Here is a 15,143-nt window from a genome sequence, read left to right on the forward strand (position 1 = left end):
TCTCCGCTACATTGGCAAGACCGTTGTAAACTGAGGACCGCTCATACCATCCACCACAAGTGGGACTTCCCTGTTTCCAAACATTTTAATTCCAATTCCCATTCCCCTTCTGATGTGTCAGTGCATGACCACCTCTGCCAAGATGAGGCCACCCTCAGGGTGGAGGAACAATATCTTGTAATCCGTCTGGGTACCCTACAAACCTGATGGCATAAGTATTGATTGTTCCTTCCTAAACAAATACTCCCTTCCCTTTCTATTCCCTACTGACTTATAATACTTCTCACCTGCCTATTACTTCCCCTGAGTTATCTCCTCCTTCCCTTTCTCCTGTGGTCCAACCCTTGACCTTTCCCACCCACCTAGCTCCACCTATCACCTTCCAGCTAGCTTTTCCCCCTCTCCCCCGCCCCCAAATTTTGTTCTGGCATCTTCCCCCGTCCTTCTCAAACCATCTATTAATGTCCATCGATGCTGCTTGACCTGTTGGATTCCTCCAACATTTTGTGTGGGTTGCATCAGGTACTATCATCTTTTAAGACCACAGTCTGCCAGTTTCATGGCAGGAGGTCACTTTAGAATTGCTTTGGAAATTGACAAGCAATTTTTTTTTTGATACTTTGGCAAAAGCACTGTAACATCCTGAAAAAGGATCTAGTGCTTTCCTGGCATATATGATGAATAAATTCTTCTTGGGCTTTTAGCCAGGTGCAAGTATCTATCATAACCGACATTTCGATGACAAACTCTTCCATCTTCTTCAGGGATAATGCCTGGGGATATCTAATCCGGTGGCATTTATACCCCTGTAGTTCGTCCCTCCTGATTGGTTAGTCTTCATCCAATCAGGTTTCCATTCTCCTGCTTTGTTTACAATGGAATTCTAGTTCTTACTCAGAGCAAGGCTTTCTTGAAATAAAACTAAAGGATAAGAATTTTAACAAAGACTAAGGTCTTGCTGTAAGGAAGAACTGGAATTTGATTGCAAACGATGTAGGAGAGCAGAAACCTGCTGATTGGATGGGGACTAACCAACCAGGAGGGACTGATGGGGGGTGGGGGAGGGAGTATAAATATCACCGGACTACACTCGGGCATTATCCCTGAAAAAGGTTGCAGAGTTTGTCATAGAAATGTTGGTAATAATTGACACCTGTGCCTTGGGAGCCCTAGAAGAGTGTACTCTAACATCCTCATTATTTACCATCATAGCCAGGCAATGGAAGACAAATACATGCTAATGTTAATTAGCTTCCATCACAATTCATTGTACTACAGTGGAGCTATGATTAAAGTATCAGTAAATTGTGTATTTACTGACCTATGGGCAAATTAGTGTCCAGATGTCTGTCGGAACAGAACTCCTTCATATCCTAAGGACAGTGTATACAGGTAAATGAGTAAATACTTCAAGAGCTGTGAGGTAGGATTAACTTAAAATCACTTTTTAGCTGGCATGAGCACAGTGGGATGAACAATTCCTTTACGCTGTAAATCTGATTTCCCGATCACAATGATTTTGGAAGTTATTGCGAAATTTTCTAAACTGTATTGAAAGTATCCAAATGTTAAAAGGCCTGAATGAGGCATGACTTCAGGATTGAAGGATGTCCATTCAGAACAGAGATGAGATGTGGAAAAATTACTTTAGTCAGAGGGTGGTGAGTCTGTGGAATTTGTTGCCACAAGCAGCTGTGGAGGCCAAGCTAGTGGGTGCATTTAAGGCAGAGAAAGGCAGGTTCTTGATTAGCCAAGGCATCAAAGGGAATGGGGGGAGAAGGCAAGGGAGTGGGGATGACTGAAAGAATTGGATCAACCCATGATAAATGGCAGAGCAGACTCAATGGGCCGAATGGCCTACTTCTGCTCCTATGTCATATGGTCATATGGAAAGGGTTTTCAATTGCTTCAACTAAGATGGATTTGGGCATAATTTTCTGAAAGGGGAATGTGAGTAAAGGACTATGAATCCTACTGTTAAATTTTCCCTTTGAATACTTCCCCTTTTCATATTCAGGGCCAAGGAGTGGTGCGTGAATGGTTCGACATACTGTCCAGTGAAATAATTAACCCAGACTATGCACTCTTCACTCAGTCAGCGGATGGTATGTGTTCCTGATACACTGATAAAAGCTACCTTCATTATTCAATATTGATTTGAGATTTTAAAATTTTCAACCTTTTCAATTTGTTGATGAATATTTTAATGTAAATTTTGAACAAAAGTTCTTTGAGTATATATTTGCTTTATCAATTAAATCAAGGAAGTAAGTTAACTGTTTTTTATTTAGGAACTACGTTCCAGCCAAACAGCAATTCCTCCGTGAATCCAGACCATTTGAATTACTTCCGATTTGCAGGGCAAATTCTGGGTTTGGCACTTTATCACCGACAACTGGTTAACATCTACTTTACACGTTCATTTTACAAACATATACTTGGTAAGAATCCTGTTTGGAAATTCATATTGTAATTTGAACTGTTCTTTGGTTTTCAAGTGTTAACCATTTATGGATGGGAAACTAAACAACAACTAGTGTTATTTTGGGTTTGGATCACACATGTACGTGACGAAAGTACAGCCCATCCCCAATGGAAATGGAAACAAAAAGGAAGACGTGAATATAGTCTTTAAGGCTGAGGGAAGCTGCCTTTTGTAAACAGCAGTAAAAATTTGATTTCATCTGGAACATAAGCTAGCATCTCAAGGTTTTTCATAGAAACATAACTTGAAGTTGAATCCAAAAAAGGTGGCAACAAGTTTGATCAAAAGAGATTTTAATTAAGGTATTGTGGGATTTCATAGGGTCAGTAAGTTTGAAGGGGACTGTATAAAAGACTGACAAGTATATTAATGCCTATTGATCTTGAATGCAGAGGTCTCCCTCATGTTCTGAGGGTTGGGTTTCTGAACAAATTATTGTGGTGAGAAAGTTGAGAGATTAAAGACTGTTCAAGTAATGTATTTGAAGTTTATTATCACAAAAGATTTATTTCTATGCTATCACCACTGATCCATTTGGCCTTTGTAAATGGTGTATTGATCGATAGTCATCTCTTTTATCCTTCTGGTTGAGCTGGAATAGTGTCACGAGGAGAATGTGAGAAGCAAAAAAACATAGAACAAGATGTAGAACAGTACAGCACAGTGTATGTCCTTTGGGCACAATGTTGTGTTGACATTTTAACCTCCCCCAAGTTGAATGTAAGCCTTCCCTCCCACATAGCCCTGCATTCTCTTTTATCTATGTGCTGAACTAAGATTCTCCCACATAGACCTGCACTTGTCTTTGATCCCTTTCATCCATGTGCTTATCTAAGTTTTTCTCAAATGTCCCTAATGTGTTGGCCTTTAACCAGCACTCCTAGCAGGGCTTTCCACACACACATTATATGTTTTAAAAAAAACTTGCCTCTGATATTCCCCCCCGCCCCATACTTCCCTCCAATCACCTTAACAGTGTGCAGTCTCATATTAGCTGCTTTGAGAAAAAGGTGCTGGCTTTCCTCTCTATCTATGCCTGTAATTATCTTGTACACTTCTTTAAAGTTGCCTCTTATCCTCCTTTTCTCCAAAGAGAAAAGCTCTAGCTTGCTTAACTTTTCCTCATAAGACATGCTGTCTAATCCAGGCAGCATCCCAGTAAATCTCTTCAGCACTGTCCCTAAAGTAAGGCAGCCAGTACTGATCAGTGTGGTCTAACTGAAGTTTTATAGAGCTGCAACATTTCTCCATGCTTTGAACTCAGTCCCGAGTTATGAAGGCCAGCACACCCGAGGCTTCTTAACAACCTATCAACTTGCGTGGTAACTTTGAGGGATCTGTGGATGTGAACTTCAAGATTCTTCTGTTCCACCACACTGTTAAGAATCCTGCCATTAACCCTTCAAGATCAACCTTGCAAAATTTATCACTTCACGCTTTACTGGATTGAATTCCATCTGGCACTTTCAGCCCAGATCTGCATCCATGTCCCATTGTGACATGTAGATAAGAGAAGGTCACAATGTTGGATTCATCAAAGGCAGGCAAAAAGAAAATCAATTATTATCAAACAAGAATCCTGAGTGAAAAACTAGAGTAATCTTGGGTTACACTTCAAAATCATTACAGAATTGAAGTGTGTCTTAAGATCGGATAATGACATACATGTACAAGGACTTAACTTTAGTTGGATTCATAATTAGATTTCTGCATCTACTTGGCACCATAGCATTTTGTGGCTTAAAGTTTGTCCTGGTGTGTATATGTTTTCAGGTATCCCTGTAAATTATCAAGATGTGGCATCCATTGACCCAGAGTATGCCAAAAACCTTCAGTGGATTCTGGATAATGATATTAGTGACCTTGGGCTGGAACTTACTTTTTCTGTGGAGACTGATGTATTTGGCGCAATGGAAGAAGTACCTTTAAAACCAGGAGGCATAAGTATACTTGTGACACAGGAAAATAAGGTAAGTTGGCTATGATAATATTTTTTTCTTTTCACGTGACAGACATTTTTTGCACATCAACTTTGGCCATTAATTGTATTACAGTTGATGTGGACTGAGGGTTGCAACGTTTACTGATTAGTGAAGACTTTATTGGTCAGTATGTAGATTCCAGATTTTACCTTAAGTTACCTTAAGTCAGTGAATACTTCATTTGCAAAGGGGCTTTTGAATCTTGTGTAAGTATCAGAGGGCAACAAACAGATAATACTGAATATAACAACCACCAAAACAATGATTTGGTCAAATGTGCGATAGTATATTATTTGTGATATTATTTTTATCTACGCTGATAATAAAGTAACTGGGTCCAGAACACGTGTACTCTTATGACTCAAACGTATTTCATATTACTTGTGCACAAGGAGAACAGAATGGCCTCTGTCACCCACACTGTTCTGAAATCTAACTGGAAAACTGCTATTTTTATACAGAATTGGCTTATCAATTACGGTTATTGACCATTTGGTAAATTGTTTGAATTCTTTACCATTCACAATAAAGTTAAAAGTCAATAGAAACTACACGCTGTCAAGCAAGAACATGTTTTAGTCAGTATAACAATTGCCCCTTAGTTGTTGGGTGTATTTCTCATCCTTCTGTTATTCCTATCTTATCTGCCTCTGGCACCCCCTATTGTGTAAAGGGAGGCTATGTTCATCTAGGTTGGTTACACACTATCTTGTCTGCAGTGAACTAAGTTGGTTCCGGTGGTCTCACTTCAAAGGTCTCAATTGACTACAACTACCCAAGGCTATCCTTACCTGGATGTTGTATTACTATCTATTTTTCTATTTTTCTTTTTATCTATCTATTTTTCTTTTCAGATTACTATCTAAATGGAGTCAAGTTAGGAAAAAGGGAAGTACAACAAGATCTAGGTGTTCTTGTACATCAGTCAATGAAAGCAACCATGCAGGTACAGCAGGCAGTGAAGAAAGCTAATGGCATGCTGGCTTTTATAACTAGAAGAATTGAGTATAGGAGTAAAGAGGTCCTTCTGCAAACTATACAGGGCCCTGGTGAGACCCCACCTGGAGTATTGTGTGCAGTTTTGGTCTCCAAATTTGAGGAAGGACGTTCTTGCTATTGAGGGAGTGCAGCGTAGGTTCACAAGGTTAATTCCCGGAATGGCGGGACTGTCATATGTTGAAAGATTGGAGCGACTGGGCTTGTATACACTGGAATTTAGAAGGATGAGAGGGGATCTGATTGAAACATATAAGATTACTAAGGGATTGGACACACTGGAGGCAGGAAGCATGTTCCGGCTGATGGGTGAGTCCAGAACTAGAGGCCACAGTTTAAGAATAAGGGGTAGGCCATTTAGAACAGAGATGTGGAAAAACTTTTTCACCCAGAGAGTGGTGGATATGTGGAATGCTCTGCCCCAGAAGGCAGTGGAGGCCAAGTCTCTGGATGCATTCAAGAGAGAGTTAGATAGAGCTCTTATAGATAGCGGGGTCAAGGGATATGGGGAGAGGGCAGGAACGGGGTACTGATTGTGTATGATCAGCCATGATCACAGTGAATGGTGGCTAGAAGGGCTGAATGGCCTACTCCTGCACCTATTGTCTATTGTATTAATTTGAAGTAGAGAGAGAGAGATATCATTGCATGTAGGGAGACATTTGAAAGGAGCAAGTCTTGTCGGGAGTGAGTCACAATTTGAAGTAGTGAGTGAAAGAGAGACATCGTTGCAAGGCAGGAGCTATTAGAAAAGAACAAGCCTTCCCGGGAGTCAGTTTTATTTGAGCCAAGGACGACCATTGTCCTTGTGGACAGATTTGCTTGAGTTGTTGGGGAGGGTTTAAACTAATCTTGCAAGGGTATGCAAACCAAAGTGATAGGGCTGAGGATGGGGTAGTTGGTATGTAAGTAGATTAGAATCGGGTTTAATATTACCTGCATATGTTGTGTCGTTTGTTGACTTTGCAGCAGCAGTCCAACGCTATTTGTAATAATAGAGAGGAACTGTTGAGTGTGTGCCTTCAGGCTTCTGTATCTTCTTCCTAATGGTAGCAATGAGAAAAGGGCATGAGCTGGGTGATGGGGGTTCTTAATAATGGATACTGCCTTTTGAGGCATCGCTCGTTGAAGGTGACCTGGATACTACGAAGGCTAGTGCCGGTGATGGAGCTGACTAAGTTTACAACTCTCTGGAGCTTACTTCGATCCTGTGCAGTAGCCACCAACACCCCCTCCCCCCCCCCCCCCCATACCAGACAGTGATGCAGCCAGTTAGAATGCTCTCAACAGTACAACTGTAGAAATTTGAAAGTGCTTTAGGTGACAAACCAAATCTCCGCAAACTCCCACTGTTGTGCTGTCTTTGTAGCTGCATTGATACGTTGGGTCCCGTTTAGATCCTCAGAGATATTGGCACCCAGGAACTTGAAATTGCTCACTTTTCCCCTTTCTGATCCCTTGTCTTACCCTTTTTGAAGTCCACAATCAGCTGTTTGATCTTACTGACATTGAGTGCAAGGATGTTGCTGTGAGAGCAGTCAACTAGCTGATATATCTTACTGTTGTACGTCATCTTGTCACCGTCTGAAATTCTGCCAGCAACTGTTGTATCATTATAGATGCTACTTGTGCTTTACCTAGCTATGCAGTCATGGGTGTAGAAAGAGTAGAGTTCTGGGCTGAGCACACGTCCCTGAGGTGTGCCAGTGTTGATTGTCAGCAAGGAGGAGATATTATTACCAATTTGCACAGATGGTGATCTTCTGGTTAGGAAGTCAAGTATTCAGTTGCAGAGGAATCGCAAGTTGTTCCAGGTCGGGTGAACAGAACTGAGACAGAACTGCTGTGTTTGTACACCACAGGGTGTACAAATCATGAAGCATACTCCACCTCCTCTGCCTTTGAAAGACTCGGCAGTGCGGAGTGTAGTGTGACTGTGAGCAAGGACAAGCAGATGATAGGAAAAAACTGCAGTCAGTGGAATGAGCTGAAATCAGCATCACTGAGTGAGGTTGAAAGAAGATCATAGATGAGACCTTAATATCCAAGGATACATATTGTATCAAAAGGACAAGCAAGTAGACAGATGGAGGTGGGGTGGCTCTGTTGTTAAACAATGAAATCAAATCCTTAGACATGACATAGGATTGGAAGATGTTGAATCCTTGTGGGTAGAGTTAAGAAACTGCAAGGGTAAAAAGACCCTGATAGGAGTTATACACACTCCTCCAAATAGTGGCCAGGATGTGGGATAGAGATTACAGTGTGAGAGCGAAAATGCATGTAGAAGTCCTAAAGAAGGGCCTTGGCCTGAAATGTTGACTGTTTATTCATTTCCATAGATGTTGCCTAATCTTCTCAGTTCATCCAGCATTTTGTGTGTGTTGCCCTCAAAGGGGCAAGTTAGAGTAGTCATGGGGGACTTCAGTATTCAAGTAGATTGGTTGGTACTGGATTGCAAGAAAGGGGATTTGTAGAAAGCCTGTGAGATGGCTTTTCAGAGCAGCTTGTAGTTGAGTGCACTAGGGGAAAGGTAATTCTGGTTTGGGTGTTGTGTAATGAACCAAATTTGAGTAGGGGGCAATAATCATAATATGATAGAATTCACCCTGCTGTTTAAGAGGGAGAAGATAAAGCCAGCTGTATCATTATTACAATAGAGTCAAGGGAATTACAGAGGCATAGGTGAGAAGCTGGCCAAAGTTGACTGGGATGCTAGCAGAGATGATGGCAGAACAGCAATGGCTGGAATTTGGATGGTGCAGGAAGGTAAATCCCAAAGATGAAACACTCCAAAGGGAAGATGAGGTAACTGTGGCTGACAAGGGACATCAAAGACAGCATAAAAGGAAAAGAGAGGGCATAGAATGTAGCAAAAATTAGTGGGAAGTTAGAGGATTGGAAAAGTTTTAGAAAACAATAGAAGGCAACTAAAAAGCCATAAGCAGAGAAATGGTGAAATAAGAAAAGCTAGCTAATAATGTAAAAGGATATCAGAAGTTATTTCAGATATATAAAGAGTAAAAAAGAGGCGAGAATGTATATTAGACCACTGGAAAATGACATTGGAGAGCTAGTAATGGGGGACACAGAAATGGCAGATTGTTTTGGCAACATGGCAAAATACATTTACTTTGCCTCAATTTGCGCTGTGGGATGCAATAGCAGAATGCTAGAAATTTGAGTGTCAGAGAGCAGGGTGAGTGTAATTGCTAATAATAAGCAGAAGTTGCTTTCGAAGCTGAAAGGTCTGAAGGTAGCAAAATTACCTCAACCAGATGAAAAGACCCCAGGATTTTGAAAAGTGTAGCTGAAGAGATTGTGGAGGCATTAGTAATGATCTTTCAAGAACCACTAGATTCTAGAATGGTTCTGGAGGACTGGAAAATTGCAAATGCCACTGCACTCTTTTAAGAAGGGAGGGAAGCAGAAGAAGGGGAATTTTAAGCCAGTATGACTTACTTCAGTGGTTGGGATGATGTTGAAGTCCATTATTAAGGGTGAGTTTTTATACTTTTGAAGCTCATGATAAAATAGGCCAATGACCATATGATTTCCTTAAGGGAAATATTGCCTGTCAAATCTGGTGGAATTCTTTGAGGAAAGGTCAGTCAGTGGATGTGCCTTTGACAAGGTGCTACACATGAGGCAGCACTAGCTTGAATAAAGATTGGCTGACTGGCAGGAGGCAAAAAGTGGGAATAATGCGGGCCTTTTCTGGTTGCTGCTGATGACAAGTGTTCAGCAGGAGTCAGAGTTAGGTCCACTGCTTTTCATGTTATGCCAGTGATTTGGATGACAGAATTGATGGCTTCTTGTCCAAGTTTGCAGTTGATACAAAGATAGGCAGAGGGAAAGGTAGTGTTGAGGAAGCAGGGAGTCTGCAGAAGGACTTGGACAGATTGGGAGAATGTGCAAAGTAGTGGCAAGTGGAATGTAGTGTAGGGAAGTGTAAGGTCATGCATTTTACTTGAACTATTTTCTAAATGGGGAGAAAATTTAAAAAAAAAGAGGTGCAAAGGGATTTGTGGGTCTTTGTGCAGGATTCCCTAAAGATTAATTTGCAGGATGAGTTGTTGATAAGGAAGGCAAATGTAATTTTAACATTCATTTTGTTGGGACTAGAATACAGGACCAAGGATGTAATGATGAGTCTTTATAAAGCATTGGTGAGACTGCATGAAGTATTGTGAGCAATTATGGGCCCCTTATCCAAGGAGAGGGGCAAGAGTGGATTCACAAGAATGATTCTGGGAATGAAAGGGTTAAAGTATGAGGAGCATTTGATGGCTCTGAGCCTGTACTTGTGTTTAGAAGAATGATGGGGATCCCATTGAAACTTATGGAATATTGAACGTTTATATTTTGGATGTTTCCTATATTGGGTGAGTCTGGGATTAGAGGGCAGAGCTTCATGATACAGGGACAAAAAAGACACATACCCACCTGGACAAAAAAGACATGTATGTTTGAATGCTGTTCATAGACTTCAATTCAGTATTCAACACAATCATTCCACAGTACCTGATTGGAAAGCTGAAAATGCTGGGCCTGAACACCTCCCTCTGCAACTGGATCCTAGACTTCCTGACTGGGAGACCTCAGTCAGTCCGAATCGGAAGCAGCATCTCCAACACTATCACACTGAGCATGGGGACCCCACAGGGCTGTGTGTTCAGTCCACTGCTGTTCACTCTGTTGATCCACGACTGTGTAGCAATGCACAGCTTGAGTCACATCATCAAGTTCGCCGATGACACATCAGCGAGAACGATGAGTCAGCATACAGAGAGGAGGTGCAGCGACTAACGGACTGGTGCAGAGCCAACAACCTGTCTTTGAATGTGAACAAAACAAAAGAGATGGTTGTTGACTTCAGGAGAGCATGGAGTGACCACTCTCTGCTGAACATTGACGGCTTCTCCATTGAGATTGTTAAGAGCACCAAAGTTCTTGGTGTTTACCTGGCGGAGAATCTCACCTGGTCTCTCAACACCAGCTCCATAACAAAGAAAGCCCAGCAGCGTCTCTTCTTCCTGCGAAGGCTGAGAAAAGTCCATCTCCCACTCGCCATCCTCACCATATTCTACAGAGGATGTATCGAGAGCATCCTGAGCAACTGCATCACTGCCTGGTTTGGGAATTGCACCGTCTTGGATCGCAAGACTCTGCAGCGGATAGTGAGTTCAGCTGAGAAGATCATCGGGGTCTCTTCCCGCCATTACAGACATTTACACCACATGCTGCACCCACAAAACTAACAGCATTGTGAAGGACCCCACGCACCCCTCATACAAACTCTTCTCCCTCCTGCCATCTGGGAAAAAGTACCAAAGCATTCGGGCTGTCATGACCAGACTGTGCAACAGTTTCTTCCCCTCCAGCCAATAGACTCCTCAATACCCAGTGCCTAGACTGACATCTGCATCATTTATTATTATATTGAAATCTGTCCTCTACTGTGCCTATTGTCTTTATTAATTATTAATAATTAATTATGGCACTGCCCTGAACTGTTTTGTGCATTTTATGTGGTCCTGTGTAGGTCTGTAGTCTAGTGTAGTTTTTGCGTTGTTTTATGTAGTCTAGTGTCTTGCATAGTCTAGTGTAGTTTTGTGTTGTTTCATGTAGCACCATGGTCCTGGAGGAATGTTTCGTTTTTACTGTGTACTGTACCAGCAGTTTATGGTCAAAATGACAATATAAAAGTGACTTGACATCTATTTAGAACAGAGATGAGACGGAATTTCTTTAGCCAGAGAGTGGTTAACCTGTGGAATTCATTGTCACAAACAGCTGTGGGGGCCAAGTCATTGAGTATATTCAGAGTGGAGGTTGATAGGCTCTTGTAAAAGGTACAGTGAGAAGGCAAGAGAATTGGATTGAGAGGGATTATAAATCAGCCTATTTCTTCTCCTATGTCATATGGTTATCTTCAACCCATACTTTATTGGAACTTCCACACTTGTTAATGTTTTGATAGTTTGATATCTTTTCCTTTTACTCTGTGCCACTATTGGCACTTGGATGACGGGACAGAAAAATCACGTATTCTTGTTTGCCACCATCATGAGTTGTGTTTGTAGAGGCATTAAGTTGCAAAGAGTTCGTTGAATGAGCAAACAGCAAAACTGGGTACTGGAAAAACAAAATACTGGATGTATTTCACTATAGGAAAAAGTGTTTATTCATTTTGGACTGAAAAAGTCTTAAAACTTTGTGATTTAAAAGCTATTCAGGTCTTTTGCATTTGACTCTATAATGTTTTTGGTTTTGCAGTTTTATTTGAGCAGTGATATTTGTTTCAGGAAATTGTTCTTTCATTAAAGAATAATTTGTCATCAGAAACTTCCAATGGATTCAGTGGTCTTCTTTTCTGATTACTTTTTCATTCTAATTGAAGTATGTGCCAAAATGCCAGTAATGTTTTAATTATTATAATTTTGTAAAAAGGCAAAAAACAAGGCAGTTTTTCAGTAGGTTCTTTCTCAAATTCTTGGTGATTGTATAGATTTATGAAGAGTATGAATGCGAGGCAGATGTTCCCAAGTAAATTACCTCTACTTTTGAATGTTTAAAGTTGTACAGGGTGCTGGATAAAGCAAGCTTTCACAATCCTGTTTTGTTGCTTGATTGAATGTCAAATGTATTTTGCCTTCCCAATCTCCACAATCTAGAATCTGAACCCTACAATCTAGAAGTTCAGGAAGCTTCAGTATTGACATTGAATCCCTTTTTAAGTTATTAATACCACCATTTTGTATTGCACTATTGATTCATTAACAACGCAGCAGGACTAGCTTGTTATAATGATTAAAAGATAATTGAAAGGATTGAATGCATAGAAGTGCTATTTTTGTTCATCTCTGTGCATTATTTCAGCTAATGGACTTCCAATTTGCAGACCATTAAATAGCTACCCTTTCTTTGTAGGCTGAGTACGTCCAGCTGGTTACTGAATTAAGAATGACTCGTGCTATTCAGCCTCAGATAAATGCATTTTTGCAAGGCTTTCACCTGTTCATCCCAGCATCCCTAGTTCAGCTTTTTGATGAATATGAACTGGTAAGTGCTCATTGTGCTTTGCAGTTTGCTAAACCATGGTTATAACTAATATGTGATTAAGGAGTGGAACAAGAATAAAATAATAATGAGAGCAAGGAGTACTTGAGATGATCATGTGTTTCCCCTGAATTTTTTCCACATTTCTGTCTGTTCTTTTAGAAGAGTGCATTCTTGGGAGAAGTTTAGCAAAATTTGATAAATTGTTAAGTCTGAGTGAAATGTATTTGTATGGACAGAGAATGATGTGCTATTCATTACAGCCAAATCTATCTTTGCAAATCAAAGATGCATACCCCAGTAGAAGATGTCTTATTGTGAAAATCCGTGAATCAAAAAAAAATAGAATACCTTGATATACTATGCTGAATTTCCAACTTGCTAATAAAGGTGAAAAGATTTAGAGCAGTATGCATAATCATTGAACAGATTAAAAGTGCGATCAAGCGAATTTATTAGGTTACAGAATTAGATGTAGTCTCTTCAGCCTACCACTTTCATGCCCACTTAACCCATTTTCACTAATCCTACTTGTCCACATTAGGACTGCAGTTTTTATGTGCCATGTTTTATCTATTTCTATCACCACTGGCAGCAGATTCTAGGTATCAACTGCTCTGTGAAAATAAAAACAAAGTTTACTTATAAAACTCCTTCCTCTTACCTTGAATCTATGCACTTCTGTTTTTGATGCCCCATGGGCCGAAGATTTTGACTATTAACCTTAACTATAGCTCATGTATTTTTGTATTCTTATATTAGGTCACCCTTCATCTTCCTTTGCTCCATGGAAAGTAATCCTATCCTCTCCCAAGTCAATCATTCTAGTGAACCACCTCTCGATTCTCTCCAGTGCAATCACATCCTGCTTGGATTGTGGCAGCTAAAAATGCAAATAGTATTCTATGTGTGGCCTAACAAGTGGCTTGTAAAGTTGCATTATAAGGTCTTGTGTTGCATATTTTTTGTCCTGATATCTACACCACCCTGTTGACCTATGTTGCCAATTCTAGGGGACCGTGGATTTGCATCTCTAGTTTCTCTGTTCATCAACATTCCTTGGTGCTCTAACATTTGCTGTACTCGTTCTCCCCTTTTGATTTGCCAAAATACATCACTTTATACTTATCAGGATTAATTTACAATCACAATGCTGTGCCAAATGTCCTGCCAGATTTCTATCTTGCTGTAACTTTAGGCAACGTTCCGCGCTATTCACATGCCATTGGGTTTGTTTTCTGCAAACTTACTGATCATACTTCCTACATTTGCATTCAAATTGTTAATGGATGTCACATCAGTAAAGGTCTAGCTCTGATTCCTGGAGGACACTATTAGTCACTGAACCATCAAATAGGAAGCCAATGGTTTCCTGTCACTAAGACAACGTGGATCCAATTAGCCAGTTTCTATTGGATTCTAGCTGTTTTATCCTTTAGAACCAGCCTACCATGCCTTGGATTCACGTAGATAATATCTACCGTCATCATCCATCACAATATTCAATTAAATTAGTGAGATAGAACTACACCCTGCACAAGCCATTTTGGTTATTCCTAATCAGTCCTTGCCTTTCCAAATGAATTCCTATCCCTTAGAATTGTCTCCAGTAATTTCTCTACCATGGATGGAAGGGTTACTAGCCTGAGTTTATAAACATAAGAGATTCTGGAAATGCTGGTAATCTTGAACAACACACACACACCAATGGTGGAGGAACTCAGCAAATCAGGCAATATGTATGGAGGAGAATAAACAGGCAGTGTTTCAGATCAAGACCCTTCGTCGGGACTAAAAATACAAAGGTAAGGAAGATGGGTGGGAGAACAGTAGGGGATGAAGTAAGAAACTGGGATGTAGAAGATTAAAGAAGGAATCTGATAAGAAAGGACAGTGAAACATGGAAGAAAGGGAAGGAGAAAGGGAACCAGAGGGACAAAATGGGCAGGTGAGGAGAAGACAAGGAGTGAGAGGGGAACCAGAATGGGGAATGGAAAAAGAAAGGAGGTGTGGGGGGGGGGGGGCGCAGAAATTACCAGAAGCTAGAGAAATTGATGTTCATGCCATCAGCTTGGAGGCTTCAGAATGGGAACGGGAAGTTGAATGAAATGGATACACACCAGGCAAACTTGCCTTTTGTAGCGGACAGAGTGAAGGTGTTCGGTTACCTGGCTTCTCTCTGTTACTCTTAAATGAAGGAACAATCCTCCAATCTGATACCTTGTTTGTGCCTAATTAAAATGTTCCATCAGGGGCCTAGCTCTCTTGTTTCTTATTACATTTTGGGTTGAATTGCATATGAATCTGGGGAGTTATCTACGTTGTATCTTTAAGACATCTAACACCTCTTGTATTGGCATACTCCAGACCATCAATGTATCCCTCTACTCTCTACTCTTTGCCTCCTTTGTAAGTACTGATGAGGTATTTATTAAAGACTATGCCTACATCCCCTGGCTTCAAAAATTCATTATCCCTTTTGTCCCCAAGGCAACCACTCTTTTTCAAGATGTCCTCATACCTCTAATATAGAATGAATTGGGATTCTCCTCAGTCTTGCCTGCCAAGGATATTTCTTGGCCTCTCTTTACCCTCCCAATTTAAACACTCTTTCACAC

General features: G+C 40.7%; 1 protein-coding gene across 8 annotated transcripts in view; it reads left to right on the top strand.

The window, feature by feature from the left end:
- hace1 (HECT domain and ankyrin repeat containing E3 ubiquitin protein ligase 1) overlaps window positions 1-15,143 on the top strand; it is a 69,067-nt gene that overhangs the window by 36,209 nt on the left and 17,715 nt on the right. For all 8 annotated transcript variants that reach the window (XM_059982320.1, XM_059982324.1, XM_059982323.1 and 5 more), the window contains 4 exons: window positions 2,018-2,105; window positions 2,292-2,441; window positions 4,259-4,455; window positions 12,397-12,528. In XM_059982320.1, the coding sequence (XP_059838303.1) occupies window positions 2,018-2,105; window positions 2,292-2,441; window positions 4,259-4,455; window positions 12,397-12,528 (567 nt within the window). The remainder of the gene's footprint in view (window positions 1-2,017; window positions 2,106-2,291; window positions 2,442-4,258; window positions 4,456-12,396; window positions 12,529-15,143) is intronic.

Source organism: Hypanus sabinus, chromosome 10 (genome assembly GCF_030144855.1).
Source record: "Hypanus sabinus isolate sHypSab1 chromosome 10, sHypSab1.hap1, whole genome shotgun sequence".
Classification (NCBI taxonomy): Eukaryota; Metazoa; Chordata; class Chondrichthyes; order Myliobatiformes; family Dasyatidae; genus Hypanus; species Hypanus sabinus.